The sequence below is a fragment of the Cloeon dipterum genome, chromosome 1, assembly GCF_949628265.1.
Source record: "Cloeon dipterum chromosome 1, ieCloDipt1.1, whole genome shotgun sequence".
Lineage (NCBI taxonomy): Eukaryota > Metazoa > Arthropoda > Insecta > Ephemeroptera > Baetidae > Cloeon > Cloeon dipterum.
In genome coordinates this window covers 15403543-15419316 of record NC_088786.1, presented here as the reverse complement: position 1 = coordinate 15419316, position 15774 = coordinate 15403543, and the positions used below count along the sequence as shown (strand labels likewise).

The 15774-nt window shown below is 40.5% G+C and overlaps 4 protein-coding genes across 6 annotated transcripts; 2 read left to right on the top strand and 2 right to left on the bottom strand.

Moving 5' to 3' along the window:
• Positions 1 to 24: 24 nt before the first annotated feature.
• DNApol-zeta (DNA polymerase zeta catalytic subunit) lies at positions 25 to 7459 on the bottom strand. 2 transcript variants are annotated; one of them, XM_065475687.1, is made up of 17 exons: positions 7199 to 7459; positions 6959 to 7145; positions 6256 to 6608; positions 6027 to 6205; positions 5804 to 5972; positions 5635 to 5748; positions 5473 to 5581; positions 4950 to 5423; positions 4377 to 4893; positions 4050 to 4320; positions 3494 to 3990; positions 2885 to 3187; positions 2437 to 2640; positions 1850 to 2386; positions 1245 to 1769; positions 1078 to 1191; positions 25 to 899 (listed from the first exon to the last, which is right to left on the bottom strand). In XM_065475687.1, the coding sequence occupies exons 1-17, from the start codon at positions 7338 to 7340 to the stop codon at positions 132 to 134; spliced, it is 5463 nt and encodes a 1820-aa protein (XP_065331759.1). In that variant the 5' UTR covers positions 7341 to 7459; the 3' UTR covers positions 25 to 131. The 2 variants fall into 2 exon arrangements, with proteins under 2 accessions (XP_065331759.1, XP_065331760.1); XM_065475688.1 differs by having other exon boundaries at positions 6030 to 6205.
• Positions 7460 to 7494: 35 nt separating this feature from the next.
• On the top strand, positions 7495 to 9055 carry sra (RRM_RCAN_like domain containing protein Sra). The gene is made up of 3 exons (XM_065475690.1): positions 7495 to 7813; positions 8274 to 8616; positions 8780 to 9055. Exons 1-3 carry the CDS (start codon positions 7607 to 7609, stop codon positions 8914 to 8916), a joined length of 687 nt encoding a protein of 228 aa, XP_065331762.1. The 5' UTR covers positions 7495 to 7606; the 3' UTR covers positions 8917 to 9055.
• A 233-nt stretch (positions 9056 to 9288) lies between these two features.
• On the top strand, positions 9289 to 11783 carry LOC135938448 (uncharacterized). Its single transcript, XM_065482091.1, has 3 exons — positions 9289 to 9548; positions 9604 to 9766; positions 10843 to 11783. The coding sequence occupies exons 1-3, from the start codon at positions 9411 to 9413 to the stop codon at positions 11322 to 11324; spliced, it is 783 nt and encodes a 260-aa protein (XP_065338163.1). The 5' UTR covers positions 9289 to 9410; the 3' UTR covers positions 11325 to 11783.
• On the bottom strand, positions 11779 to 15529 carry LOC135938434 (histone acetyltransferase KAT6A-like). Of its 2 annotated transcripts, none has more exons than XM_065482071.1 (5): positions 15319 to 15529; positions 13417 to 13759; positions 13233 to 13360; positions 12276 to 12471; positions 11779 to 12220 (listed from the first exon to the last, which is right to left on the bottom strand). In XM_065482071.1, the coding sequence occupies exons 1-5, from the start codon at positions 15427 to 15429 to the stop codon at positions 11931 to 11933; spliced, it is 1068 nt and encodes a 355-aa protein (XP_065338143.1). In that variant the 5' UTR covers positions 15430 to 15529; the 3' UTR covers positions 11779 to 11930. The 2 variants fall into 2 exon arrangements, with proteins under 2 accessions (XP_065338143.1, XP_065338151.1); XM_065482079.1 differs by having other exon boundaries at positions 11779 to 12211; positions 15319 to 15526.
• Between the last annotated feature and the right edge of the window lie 245 nt (positions 15530 to 15774).

The following is a 15774-nucleotide window of genomic DNA, read 5'->3' as shown; positions in this document are numbered from 1 at the left end:
CACATTTAAAAGTAAAACGCAGTATTTTAAAAGGTTACAAATCAGCTTTATTGAAAGCACCGCACAATTATCAGGCTCATAAATGTTTTCTGTTAAAAGCACAATAGTTCATTGTCTTGGTTTAAAATGAATCAAAAACTCAAATCTTGGAGGCACTGCTTGAGTTTGAACACTCCATCATCAGCAATATCCCTCCTCCTGCGGTACATGACGGGACACGCAAGGCTATCACACTCAAGGTCGAATCTCCTCCCGCAGCATGAGCCGCAGAGGTCGTCCACTGCCTGTCGAGCTCTTTCACTCGCTCTCACCAGTTCTCCTAAGCAGACAGCCGCCATCTGCGGCTGCATCTTGCAATCCTGACAGAGGCCGGCCCGCGTTTGACTCCTGCAGATCGGACACTCTAAGCTTCCAAAGAAGTGAGCAATTGAGCCTTTCCCTGTAAGACCAACCACAGTTCTCCGCGGCATGTCCGCCAGCCAGCCGGACACATCTACCGCAAGCAGGTTGAAGCATCGTGCCAACGGAGGCACCAGAGCCCTTGTCAGGTAGTACTCAGCGTTTAGTCTGAGCGCCGGATCGTCGAGCAGCTGGTGTGGGCTGCGGACAAGTCGGATCAGCGGCAGTCCAGGTGCCCCTGCAATGATCACATACGGGACACGTTCGCTACGGCGCGGCTCGGCTCGCCGGTCCACACGGACCCACTGCCGAGCCAGTTCAAGGGCGGGCACACACGCTCCAGGCCGGTACCCTGAGAGGCCGCGGAATTCTTTGGCAAAAATGAAGTCTTGCAGGGAAACTGTGCCAAGAAGCACTTGCTGGAAATAGTCAATTGCGTAACTCTTCACTAAGCTCAAGTCTTTGGTGGTGAAGAGAATCCGGAGGCATTTTTCCAGAAGCTAAAAGTGGGGATTTAAAAAATATTATACAGTATCCGTATTTTCACTTTGGCAGTATGAACTCACAGGATTATTCGAAAATCTTATTTTTAATTGATAGCAAGAATGTAGAACTTTAGATTTTCATTTGAACATTTAAGGGCCTATATTTTGAAGATATTCCATAACTTTTAATTACCTTCGAAACTGCAGGGCATCCATCTCTTCGGACGGTTTCAATTCCCTTGGCTTCATAAACCGGTTCTTCTTGGTGTTTGCTCTCATACATGAAGCCCACGTACCGCTTTTTAGTCTGATAAAATTTAGGTAAACACTTTTGAATAATAATTAAATCCAGAACCTCACCTGCAAAATGCACGGCTGGTAAACCTTTTCCATTTTCAACTTCACGGGGCTTGGATTGTCTCTTGTGACGGCATCTGCAATTTTCTCCGCAATGTCAAACGCCTCCTGCCTGGTTTTCCCTCTAAACAGCACAAACATGGAGTCGGTGTCTCCATAGACAACTTCTCCTCCCCAGACATGCTGGTTTTGGTTCACCATGGAGATGGCCCTCTCCAATATTTCTCTGCCTTTAGAGACCACCGAGTCGCCAACCTCTATGCAAGGCATGCGACCAGAGAAGTTAGCAGCCGTGTAGCCATAGGTGACGTTGGCAATAAGTTTAAGCCCAAGCTGTCTGGCGTGAAGGACCTTGGCAAGGGTCTCATCTTTCTTGTTGAATTTGAGCGATTGCTTCACCATCAGCCTGGTTTCCAATATTTCAGACAGCATTGCAGGCAGAATTCCTTGTCGAACGCTTTTCGGCACAAAGGCCACTCCGTTTGGACTTACAAATGGTTCCAGTTTCTTAAGTTTCCTTGGATCCACCTAAAAATGTCAAAGGCGTTATTTCTTCACAACAAATTCGCGATTTCATTTTAATTGACGTTAAATTATTTAATATTTGCCTTGAGAATAGTGCAGCCAAACTCGAAAGGATCGTCCTTGCCCAGTAACTCTACTCGACCAAGGCACGTGGAAAAACACAGGTTGTGAGCTATAATGACAGAAGGATAGAGCGATTGGAAGTCCAGCACAGCCACCGGGTCCTCGTAGAACAAAGACTGCGGCTCCATGACCAAAGCAATGCATTCCGGCGCCTTCATCATCGCCTTCTGAGTGACAGCAGGAGAAACAGGGACAAAGTTTCGGGGTTTAGCAAGGCGCAGCATCATGGATTCGACTCGGAATTGAGATCCACGAGACAAAACTTCAGAAAATTGGATGCCAAAGAGCTTGGCCAGCTCAGAGGTGCGACCAAGCAAGTCGAGGTTGCACAAAATGCGGTGGCATGTGAGCAATCTGGTGAGCAGGTGGGTCGACACCAGGAAGCAGCGTTTGGTCTCCGCCCACCAGGACATCAGTAAAGATTCTGGATGGTGTGGCAACCGCTGCCGAAGCAAGTGGAAAGAGACGCTCTCCAAAGAATAGTTTTGCAGGGCAACCTAAAACTGAGTGTGAGCAAAAACAATATCAAACTAATTGTTAATTTAACCTCGTGTCTCAGAAGTCGCCACAGGTTGAGCACTACTCGACCAGGTATTTTTAAGTCAGAATACTCAACTATGGCTCCTTGTGACACGTCTATATGCCGAGCTTCAAGACTTTCAGTTTTTGGTACCCTCGACACAATATTGGGAAGATTCAGTCCAATTCTGGCAGCTCTTTGGACAACGTAGCCCCATGAGTGCATCTCAATCTAAACCAAAGATATGTTCATATAAAGCGCTCGATTTACTAGCATTAATAAATTATTGGAATGAAATTTATAAAAATGAAATACAACAAAATATTTGGCACTGACTTTTGCAAGATCTGCACTGCCAAAATGAGCACAATATATTATAATAAAAAAACTAATCTTTATCCAACCAATAAATATCATGGTTAATAACATTTCTTGGTATTGCAGACAAGATTTTTACAAAATGATTAGAACTTACTTCATATCCCATTAGAATGTCTGGATTTTCAGTTTGCACTAAATGAACAAGTTTTGATAAGGCCTCAAATTCGTCAGGAACTATTTCCACATATTGGCACTTCTTGTTCATCTCTGGAGACAACAGGTTAGCCGTTGCATGAGTATCTGACCTCACAGCTATTACACCCATCTTGCTATAAGCTCCTCTATCACCATGAACAAGGAAATACATGGCACATACAGGATCTACTTCAGGGTCAGGATTCAATTTACCACGACTGGCAGCCAGTACCTCCAAATGCATCACGTTTAAGTGGTTTTCCTGTGAATATTTAACTGTTGTATATTTATTCATTAAGCTATTATTCATTTTAAGTTAACCAGTCTTTTTTTCTCAAAATTTCATAATCTGTAAGGTAAAAACATTGGACCTAAGGAAAAATGAAAAAATCAGTCATTGCAGCATACATAAGACTGATCAAAAAATTAATAAATGTGAATGACACTATTCAAGAGTCGATATCAATAAATTTCTTTAAGAAAACTATAAATATTCTCAGTTTTTTTTAAGAATAGTAAAAAAATAATCAAATGAGCGTATCATTTTCATAAATGAAACACTACTTACATGAACAACAGCTCTAGCCTGCTGAAGATTGTCCATTTCAGACAAATCAGGCGTAGGTTCCTTGACATTACCAGTGGCCAACAGCTGCTCTGGCTTTGGAGGAGGTAGCAGAGGCTCTATGATCACAGTTCTCTTCTCCTTGCTGTCAAAACCAAGATCCTCAGTTGTTTTCCAGTAGCTGGTGTAATCAGGCAAATGACAAGGAGCAGAGGACAGTGGCTGATTTCCGTCATCAGGCTCGCTGTAGAATGGAGGCTGAAATTTGATCGCCTGAAAGCTGTATTCGGAGAGTTCAAGATTCTTGGGTGGAGGTTGCGCAGGTTCAATGAGAATGTTATTTGCAGGGATTGAAAAATTGTAGAAACTTTTCATTCCAGAAACATCTTGGGATTCATCAGAGCTTGATTTTGTGTACTTGTCTGGTTCCTTTTTAGCTCGGCTGCAACCGTTTTTTGATTGAGGTGAATTCATAAGCATAATCTCGTTCATGGTCATTCCTATAAATTTTTCATGGTAATGAAGGAAATATTTTAAATTTAAATTAATTACTGCAAACCTTGATATTGCAACTTTCTTCTTCTATCCCTCCTTTTAAAGCGTCGTTCTCTTTTACTCAGAGGTGTTAGAGACAGCGAAAGTCTTCTTTTCTTTGGGGTGTGTTGACTGGATTCAGTGAATTCTTGGGTGTTGAGGTTCAAAGTTGAAGCCTCATGAATAACCTGCTCATTTTTTTCTGAAGGACCATTTTGTAATAGCTTTTCGAGAGATTTGTTAACTTGAGTCAGCACAATGTCACCATCATCATCATCACTGATAAGTAACGGCTCCTATGGGGGATGTAATTTCTATCAACATATAAGCTGCAAGTTATGCTCATAAATACCATGTCTTCTATTACATCATTTGAGAGTGTAGTTATGGACCTAACACCTCCACTTGAATTGATGGATTGCTGGTGCTCTTCTTTAATAACATTTACCGCTTCTTCTGTCAAACTATGGGACACTCTGACATTTGTGACAATTGTAGGTGTTTCAGCTCCACTATTTTCTACACTCTGATGATTCTCTTGGGCTCCATCCTCAGTTTCATCACTGGCATTTTGAGACATCATTACTACGTTCTGAGCCTTAGAAGTTAACGGCAGCTTCAGTTTTTCCAATCGAACAAAGCATTCCTTGAGCTCAATTTTTTCCTTTGGCTTCTCACTTCCATTCGTTTCAAGAGCAGTTGGCGAGTTGACATCAAAGCACAAATTCAGCTTGCGATCGCAGACATCCAGGACAAAGCTTTCACTGTCAACCTCAAGCTCATCAGAAACAGCAACACTGAAGCTCACCTTTTTCCGACCCCTGCAGGTTCCAAGGGTCTTCTTCGACACCGTGACTTCAAAAGCGGGCCTGAAACAAAAATAATTTCTTATTTGTTAAGTCAAATCATCTGAATTGAAATTTACTCTTTGCCTTCTTTTTCCTCTGATGTCGGTCCTAAATGCTGTTCTTTCACACTTGCTTTTGTTTCAGATGGTCCAGATTGGGATTGGACAGTGTTAAAAGACTCATCAATTAAATCTTTTTGTTTGTTTCCTGCCGTTTTAGATGATCCTGGTTGTGGCTGAGCAATTGCATTAGGCACATCTTTTGTCTCCTCTTCCTCATTCAACAACTCCATAGCAAGGTTGCCTTCTGGGATCATGAGATCCTCTAGATTATGCAACTGCCCTTGAAATTGATCTAATTCTTGAGGCCTTTCTAGAACGTTATTGATCTCTTGCATCAGCCAATCATCTGGTGTTGGATTTGCATTGGTCCTGCTCAAACATCTCCTAACACCTAGTCTTCTTCTGCGAGAATCAGGTTTATGGTTGTCATCTGATCCATCAAGTTGAGCCAACTTATTTTCAAACTCAGTTGAATCTTCGAATATATCACTAGGTATCTACAATGTATTTTGAATCTTTTTTCTACAATGTGTATTACGTTACGCTCTGATTGCTTTCATCATCATCCGAGGAATCAATGTCAATAAACGTTGTGGAATTGAACGGTTGAGACATCTCTCTGGACTCCTCCTCGTCATCATCAACATCTTAAATGTTGAATCTATTATCACCAGACATTTTCCAAGAGAAACCAACGCACCTCCCAGTTCCTGGGCAGTCTGTTCTTCTAATGCACCAACCTCAACATTATCCTCTTTTTGTGATTTTGCTAAGGCATCCAAGACGTCCAAAAGTTCTTCATCTAGTGTGTTCACTACAATTTTTTTTATGATATCCGATCTTTACTGAAATAAATGTAAGAAACGCACTGAGTATATCACTTGGCTGTGAATTTGACAATTCAGTGGAATGTTGAGTTAGAGTCGCGTCACTCATCCTGCTGCTGTGCTGCTCAACGAATGATGCGTTGATCAACCCCTCTGGAGCTTCTGCAGGGTAGAAAAAAGAGCTTTGACTGCTGGATATGCTGTCTTGCCCCTGAAACGCCTTTGTTTTAGACACAACAAACAAAACAGATTTACTTCATCGAACCACATTGGCCAGTTTTTCGAACAGTCGGCATCTGTGAAACTCTTCACTGACACTTGGTCCAGATGGTTTCCGTGTTTGTGTTGTCAAAGGTGTTGGTTGAGTTTCCCTTCCCTGGTCCCTTCGACGCTGCTGCTCATCTTCCCACAAGGCAGCAAGCCCTGGATTCACCACACCCTGGCCTAATTGACAAAAAAAAGGTCAGCAGTTTGGATAAATGGAATCTGTTTACTAGAATTGTTGTTAATTCGGTTCAGAATGTCCTCAGCCACGACATCAGCTTCAACTTCACAAGAGCTCACTTTTACATTCTGAAGTAAATGGTTCCTGTCAGCTGGATCATCAGGATTTGACTCCTGGCTGGTTCTGTATTGCAGATTGGCGCAGTTGACCATATGCATGCCTTGTAGATTGTAATCGATCATAAACTGCAGGGTAAATGGCAAGTGGGCTTCATGGGGTTGGAACATTCGACCCAAGACGGATCCGTTATGGAGGAGTTCAGCAGCCTTTTTGATCAGGTTGGGGTTGTAGAGGTATATTTTGAAAAACTGGTGTTCCTTCTCATGGTACCCATAGAAAGGTCTAAAAATTTTGATGAAATTCACTTATTTATATGCATTTCATTTCTTGGAAGTGTTTATCCCAATATTATGATTTTGAAATTTTAGATTATTTACTTTTTTCTAAAAAAGGGTAGATACATATTTACAGAAATTTTGTTATCCTCATAAATTTATGTACACGTTTTAAATGTTTTATAATATCGCACACCCTCAATGTACTTTTCATGAGGATTTTATAATACATATATCACATATGATATATAATTTTTTATTTCTGATGATCAAGCTTTTATTTTTAAGTTTAGCATTCCCAAACACAAGCTGAAAAATGAGCGCAAACCAAGTGAAAAATGAGGATTATGTACTTACACTCCCGAGACAAGGACAATCTTAAATACATGTTTAGAAGTTGAGTTCGTCTGTCCAAATGATATGTTGATCGCCTTGTCTAATGCATTGGCAAGCAAATATTGCTGTTGCTGAGCATTTTCCACACCATCATAAGGAATATACATGTACGGGAAGACACCATGCACGTGAAGGCATGCCTTGGAACCTGCGGAGATTTCTGTTATCAGGAGATAAGTGTGAAAAAAAATTGCGAGTCACCTGTACAAGTGGAACCGAAAATTCGCAAAACTGGCACTTGCGTGACAGCTGAGCCGCGGAACTCGCTAAAGGTTGGGTCAAGTCCGATTTTGGGCGGCGCCAAGTAGAAATCGCAGACTGTCAGACGAATGGATAGTGCCATTGTCGGGCCGAATAATATGTCGAAATAAACACAGACATGTGCAACCGGTGCTGGACCAGCGGCAAAAAGAATGCAAGAGATTTGACAGAGGTGACCGCTGATTGGTGCACACCGCACTGACACTACTAAAAAGCAATGACGTCATTGGTAGAGAGGGGCGTGGCTGTCAATAAACAAAAGGGTCTCCTGCGGACTGTCTCTGTGTGCAGAGTCGTCGTCTAAGGTCGGTGCCGATGGTACTTTGAGCGTGTGTCGGCAATCCAGAGATGGCAGGCGAAGAGTCGGCATCGGCCATGGAGGCCGACATCATCATCAACGCGGCCGACGGTTTGCCAAATGCGCACCCCAACTTTGAGCACCACGACGACGAGGACATCCGCGGCCTAGACGACGTTGTCCACGACGACGATCTTCCTAACTCGCTGATCGTGACCAATCTAAATTCAGCCGTATTCAAGAGTGACGAAGAGAAGGTGAAGTATTCGGCGTTTGTTGGTCGAACGACGGCCGCCCACTCATGACCCATTTCCTGCTAGTATTATTGTACTTGGCGTACTTGGACTCTTCTAGGCAAGGGGACGACCAAAATATGTATATGTATAATGCCATTTTTCCCTGTGATGAAATTTTAAGAGTACTCATTTTGAAAATAATTGACTTGGGATGTATGTATACATACAATATATCTAGTGTCAAATAAATATTGCCATTATGCGCATCATATTATGTCTTTGATAAATAATTATCTAGTAATGTGACAATATTGTTGGCTGGCATCCTTCACCCGCGGTTATAAAATAATTACGCATTATGCATCATGAACAGTAATGTAGCTTAACTGATTAAATGGTAAACGTTTGCTGAGTCTATAAATAAAACTGGCTAAATTTGAAGAATTGCGTGCTAATGAGCCTATTTTGATTATGATTTCAGATAATCATAGAAAACTTGTTCAACCAGTATGGTGAGACGGTATCGTTCCAGTATTTCCGCAGCTTCCGTCGGATGAGGGTCAACTTCAAAACTCCAGCGGCGGCGGCCCGGGCGCGCATTGAGTTGCACCAGGCGAAAATAGGCAGCAGTACTATCAACTGTTATTTTGCACAGCCAGTGTCGCCTATCGACATGGAAGACCAGCACCTGCAGCCGCCGGCGCTAACCAAACAGTTCCTGATCTCACCCCCAGCGTCGCCTCCCTACGGATGGGAGCAGAAAGGCGAGGCGGATCCCCTTGTCAACTACGACCTTCTTGCTGCCATCGCTAATCTCTCTCCAGGTAATACTGTCAGTCTTGGTGTTATTTCGTGCATCTTTTAAGTGTAATAAGGTAAAACTATTGAGTAGAAGAGTCAAAATTTTGTTGTAAGAATTTTATAATATTCAGTAGTTGCTTAATTTTTTAAACTGCGTGATTGATTTTTCTTTTTTTCTGAGTCCAGGCGAAACTCATGAGTTGCATCCCCCTTCTGGCGGTCAGCCAGGCATTGTGGTGCACATCTGCGAAGAAGAAGCTGCAGCTGCAGAATCAGGAGCCCAAAGAATGCGAATCCAACATACCCGGTGCCCTGAGACCTAGTCCAATAGCTGTTGGAGAATTGCTGTAAAATTATTGTGTTGAAGATTACATCTAGTTGTTATAAGATATTCAATAAAGAAACATGGCTATATGTAATAAGGAATCAAAAAAGAATAAAAAAAAACACCAAACAATATAATCGAATTTATTTCCAACAAATACCACGACTAAATATAAAAATTTAAAAATACTAAGAGAAAAATATTTGAATCAAATGAATTAAAAGAGAGCTGGAAAAAGGTGCGGGTTGTTAAATGAATTAATCTTAATTCAAAGAACTTTTACCCCCTTTGCGTGATTGCAACTCCCTGCAACCCCTTATTTTGTAATGTTGGCATCACGTATAGTCATCCCCTGCCATCGAATTTATATCTGGTTGCTGCTTCTGCAGACCAGACCGTCAACCAGATCGATAAAAACCAAAACAAGGAGCAGTCGCACAGACATGAGAACTACTTTAACTGAGGTGGATAGCATTTAATTACAACGTAATAATGTTCTGCTGGGGGGTATTGCTATTTTCTCTGCATTGCCTAGCGTCGCTGGCCACTTTTGCTTCCTGTGAGCCGGCAGCCGCTCCTGCAGAGGCAAATTGTGGCGAGGCATGTTTGCAGCAGTTTAACGAGAACACGGTAAATTTCAAATCCATTACTTTTTTGTCGTGAGGATATATTTGATTGACGTCAGGTTGCTAAGCTGAGCGATGCTTGTCAACGGGGTTGCCGATTCTTTGAACTGGTGAGCAGTGCCCACGGGGTTGGTGGAATCGAGGCAGTCTTTGGAGGACTAGAGCCGCATCAGCCGCACCAACAGTACCCGCTCAACTCTTCCAAAGAATCTTGTCAGTCATGTAAGCATGTCGACCAAATCGCAGCGCTTGATCCAATTTTTTACGAAATGTGTGTGCGAAGCTTCACATCCTAAATATATATTTAAATTTTGAATAAAATTTAAAAGTGGCAAACGTTTTCAAGGGATTTGCGCAAAATGTTTAACATAAAAAGGCTTAAAGTAAAAATATATTTAACAAAAAATAAAAGTTGGATAATCTTTATTCAACACCAAAGGTGTACAACATACATAGACATAATTAATAAAGATTTCATCAAATAAGAACATTTATTACAAAAAATTGGCTCTTCAGTGAGCTGGGTCCCTGTGCGGCCTAATCCACATATGTATGTTATCCGTTCGCGGTGTTATTGGGACTCATTGTCAGGTTTCAGCATTTGTGCAGCACAGTGCGCGCACTTCACAGTGCTAAAAAGCAATTTTATTTCAGCTATTTGTTGCACGATTTTGGCATTTCTGAATTTTCTGTATACATGATATGTTGCTCAGGGACATAGTGGAAATTATATTACCTATAGGTAATTTATGTATTTTAAAAAAACCAAAATTGCTTAACAAAAAGTCAGCCAAATAATTTTCTCCGAATATTGAACCAATAGTCTGATATTTCCTGTATATAAAATAATTTTTGTATTCTTGATGCGAGGATGTATGGGGTAAAGTTGCGCTGCTGATCCACAGTAAAATCAAATTTTGAATTTGAACTTTGCAAGCAAATTAATTAAGAAGGGTCCAGCCAATAGTGAAATTCTTGAGGTAAAAATTAAGTAACACTCAGGCTCACTAAACTTCTCAACAATTAAATGAAACTTCCTTTGTAGTAAAAATGGTAATTTCTTAAAGTGAAATTCTGCTCTTTTACTTCACTATTAGCAGGCCACCCTGAATTAATTTTCGCGCTGAGTTTAGCCATTAGTTCATTATTTGAAATTTCGAAAAAGTATATGAAATACCGACTTTGCTCATTTTGCGCGCAAACTGCTTGCTTTGAGAATTGGGTATAGCTCTTGGACTACTAGGCCAGCTCATAAAATTGAAAATAAAATTTTATAAGTATGCATTATTTTCCCGCAGCATGCATGGAAGCTTATTGCCACACCAAAGAACGCTACGCGTGTCACCAGGGATGTGCACGTATGGCTCGAGACACTGCAAGGGCGGAAGAACGTCTGCGACAAGAAGTCCTCCAAGAAAGTGCTAGGGACCTTGCGTCCCTGGGGCCGCTACTGTCGTCGATGCTCGGAAGAGCCCGGTTTGCTCTCCTCTTCTCCTCACAAGAGTCTCAAGACTCAGTTTTCGTGGTGCAGCAGCCATCACCGCCGCAACCCCCCAAAACACCCTTGCAGCCACCCTCAGACCTTCTCGGCTGCCTGTCGAATAAGTACGGTCTGCCAAAATGGTTCTTTGGGCTTCTTGGGTTAGCTACTGGCCTACTTGCCGGCTGGCTGTGCTATGAGCCTATGAAAATGGCAGCGATTTTGGAGGAAAAGGAGGCAATTTTACTTCTTGACGAGGAAGCAGATGAGCTGCCAACTAAAAAAGAGCCTCTCGTCTAATCCTATCTTGCAGGCTATTTCACTTGGAAATGTATAAGCTGCTTCATCTCATTTAATTGGTTTCAAGATAACAACCTACGGAACGGTTGTCTTTCTTAGATACAATATTAATTTCTGGCCGCTTAAGGCCTTTTCCCCTCAGAGATGATAGTGGATCAAGAAGATCCAAATTAGAATGCTGATCTTTGTGACAGTAAAATCTTTCAATTAGTAAGAAAAACAAAAGATACACGGTTACAGAATAACTTTGATGCTACAATAATACAAAATCTGCTTCTCCATATCACAAGTAAAGTAAAGAGTGATTTTCAATAAAGTTCACTTCCAACTCCCTGAAAGAGCTGCCGTTTCCTGATATACATACTAATGATACTTTCCATGGATCTCGTAGTGTACAAATTTAGATAACTCTAGGTTGGCTTGTAAAGACATTTTGAAATAAATTATTGTGATCTCAAATTGAATATTTTTTATTGAAATCTGTGAGTGAAAGAATGAAATTTTTACAGTTCACATACAGGAAAAAACTTAATGAATTAGATCTGACATTAACTGTCTAGCTGAGGAAATTAAATAGTGACAGATAACATGTAAATGACCAAAATATTAAACTTTAAAGTAGATTTCCTTCATGGCCACAATGTGGTTGTTGTACATTAACAAGGCGGGGCCTAATTTGAGTTTCAGTCCTCTGAGGACATCCATTCGGGACATAAGTAAGAGACTTTTACCGTCAACCTCCTGTTCTTCTATAATCTTTGCTTCTTCCCCAAAACCTTTGTCTTTGAAGTAAGTCGAGAGGTCAGATGAGGTCCACTCCACCACATCACAAATCTCATCTGGATTAGCCACACTGTTCTCCATGGTCACGATATGATCAGACTCTTCTGCAAAATCTCAAAATTGAGACACTTGTCACCAATTTGACTTGTTGTTTAGGCGTTGTTTTACCTTTCGGCAATTCAATGGAGAGAGGTGGAGCGTCAGGATACAGGACAATCTTGCTACCTGCACTGACCGCCTTGTCTACTGTGCATCTGTAGCAGTTCCACTTTGAAGTAGGCTTTTTCAGCAGTGCTGGGGAGTGGCACTGAGCGTGGAACGTTTCATCGCACGAATGACACACCACCATCCACTCGTTGGGAAACTGAGAAGCAAAAAACAGATTGCATAGAAGTATGATACAAAATTTGTTTAAATGGGCCTTCAATTTTTTAATCCAAAGGATTATAGACAAGGAGAAATTGCAAAAATAAATATAAAATAAGACAAAATTTTAAGATAGAAAAGAATCGCAAGGATTGGAACTTTCTTAGCTTTTTCAACAAAAGATAAATAGTTTTGGTCTGTTTAAAGGTTAATAAAAGGGTTTACAACAGTTTCTCAGCTAGGTTATATGTTTTAAGAAAAGATTAACCCATCATTTAAAAATCATAGTGTCAGGGGTTGCAATTATCTTAGTTCCCTTAAGAAAGTGCATTCATGTCCTTTTCAGATCGAGAGCAAAGCATACTATTGTTTTAAGGGGCTATCAAAAAATAAAAAGTAATTTAATCTGTAAAAATGACTGCTTACACTTGACTGAACCATCTATTTTTGATAAGAATGCTGACAAAAGCCATTTTGATAATCCAACAATTTATGCAATAGATGCATTAAAAAAATGGAAAAATGCTTTAAATGTTAAAGCACAATGTTATATGTACTAATATTATTAGTCTACCAACCATTTCTCTAAGGTGTGAAGAATTAACAGGCAATAATGACAGTTTCTAGGACAATTTGGGCCAGGTTTAAGATGATTTGGCATTAAGTTTTTTGGGCTCATTTGATGTATAAATTAAGCTCCCAAACTTACTCTAGCCCAAAGAATTATTTTGTGCAAGCACTAACGGTTGAAATTCTTACAATCCTAAGATCCCTTTTCTTGGAGCAGATGGTGCACTTTCTGCACTGAATGCAACGCCACTTCAAAGCATGCTTCATAGGAGCCTCCATTGTTAAGTCGGTCATGTTCCTCAGGCAGAGGGGATGGACTGAAATGATTTCAAAATTAACTAACCACAACCTGCGTGGAGTCATACTTTCATACCTTGATTGCTGCAGTTCTTCATCTTGCAATGGATCAGTCTAAGAGATTTGCTTGATGTGTCCTTCAAGCAGATGACACATCCCAACGGCTCAAATTTAGTTGGTGTAGTTGAGGGAGTAGAGACTGGCGAGGTGGGCATTGGTGGGCATGGCTCCTTCAGCGGGGTTTTTTCCGGACTCGACTTGGTTGAGCTAACAGGTGAAGAGGGAGGCTCATGTCGTGGCATCTTTGCTGGTCGGCCGAGCGATTGATGTTGACCTGGTAGAAGCAGATGTGAAGATCGCTTTCCCATTTTTGACTTAGGAATGTTGTTGTCTGAGGGGTCAAAAACTTGACGAGCCTTCTGCAAACAAAAGATTACAAGCATTATGATGAGTATGAGTGGAAAAATGGTTTATGGTGATCTCGAATGATGGGATTGCTAAGTAACCTTTCTAAAATATAGTGTCCAATATTCAGGCATGTGCAAGTTTTAGAAAGGCGAGGAGAGGAATATGTTTTGCAAAAGTGATTATAATTTAAGATATTTAAAAGGGTAGTAATTTTTTGCCACCACGATTGGGCATTCTCTATAATTATTAAGTTGGTCACTCTTATTTAATCTTTAAAGCGATTAATGCAACACTGATTGTGACACATAATAAAAATTACAGATCAGATTATCTTTGCAATGCAAACCTCATTATTTCATCCCAAATTAAGTTGCGTCAAAATGATTACCGCAAAAATACTCTTCTAGCGCCAAAATAAGCTATGCAACGTACCTTCATTTAATCGAAATCATTAATTTCATTCAGCAAGGTGCAATAATTGCTGTAGAAAAAAAATGATAAAAAGCTATGGCGTTATATTATTTTGTTTGCTAAGCAGGCATCTAAAGCAGGCACAAGCTTAAATCCTTTAGAAAGGGTTAGACCAGGGACGGGCTTAAAAATGTTATAAAGATATTTTTAATCCATGAAAATGGGTCTGAATGACGCTTTCTTTGCTTTAATTCATTTTTAAATTAAAGAAGAGAGCACAAATTTGCTGTTTGTTGTATTGCATCGCGTGTATTGCATTATATGACAGGAATAGGGTAGGTGGCAGCACTGCTGTTGTGAAAATGAATTAAAAATACCCTTAATTTATACAAATTGTGAATTAATTAGAGCTTTCAGAATGAAATTGAAGGTAAAATTATCTTCCTGGCACTCTCATACGATAGTTTACACGGAGAAATCAACAAAAAACTGGACATAGAACGAAAAAATAGCCACCACGTATTCGTCCTTAACGCATTTCAAAATACGATTCACCCAATTCAGATTTATTTCAACGATATTGCAGCACAAATGATGAAGTCGTACCCTAATTATGTTGGAAACAAATATTTTGGGAGGTTTGCGACCGAATATAATCACAAAGTGTGAGTTTATCGTGGAAAAGACTGTAATATTCACCGATAAAAATATCAATTTCATATATTTAATTACCATGGGAGAGCGAAAACTCTCGAGACAATTTAATCGAATTTATGCATGTCCCTTGCTTTTCAAGAGTAACCAAGAGCGACAAAATAAATCAACGAGAAAAATTGCTATGTTTAAAATTGTATTGTATATCAATTTAAATCCGTCATGTGGTTAAAGGTTTGCAAGATTTATATCGACAGCTCCAAACATTGTAGGACTGCTTATATGCTATGGAGTTGATAAGTGTTAATAAGACTGAAAAGCCTTTTAGAACGGCTGTAAACCGTATGTGAAATATCCATGAATTCATCCAAAACGAACTTCGTTTTAGACCATTTCACAATAGGCAAAAATCAAGAAAAAGATATGTGCAAAATTCTCATTCTCGAGGAATAAGTGGCGGGGAATTTTGCACTTGAATAAAAACCGAAGATGACAATAAATTTACCCTCGTCCTTTTGCCGCTGTCCGGTAAAGAACGCATGAAATCTTTCGGGGCAACTTTGTCTGAATCGTCTGAAGAATAGTTTTCGTCAGTGTCGTCACGACAATTTTCCATCCCGCAATGAAATGGTAATTGTTTGGTTCGCCGTTCGCCGCTCTCTTGAGGTTGAGGAAGCACACAGCACGCAGCCAGTCGAGGCGACGGGGAGATAACTTCACGTTGGAACCGCCAGGGGGACGTAGACTTGGGACTGGCGCCAAATCAGTCAGAATAGTTTCCAGTTCATCTGCAAGTACAGCGAGTTAGGGTCGACTGGAGAGCCTTAAACGATTTGTATCGCCAAAATATACTAATTTATTTTATTCTGTTATCTCTTAAAAACAATGTTTGGTGCCTGCAGAACCTCAATCACTAAATAGGTAAGCTGCACATATTACATTTTTTTGTAAATTTCAACGA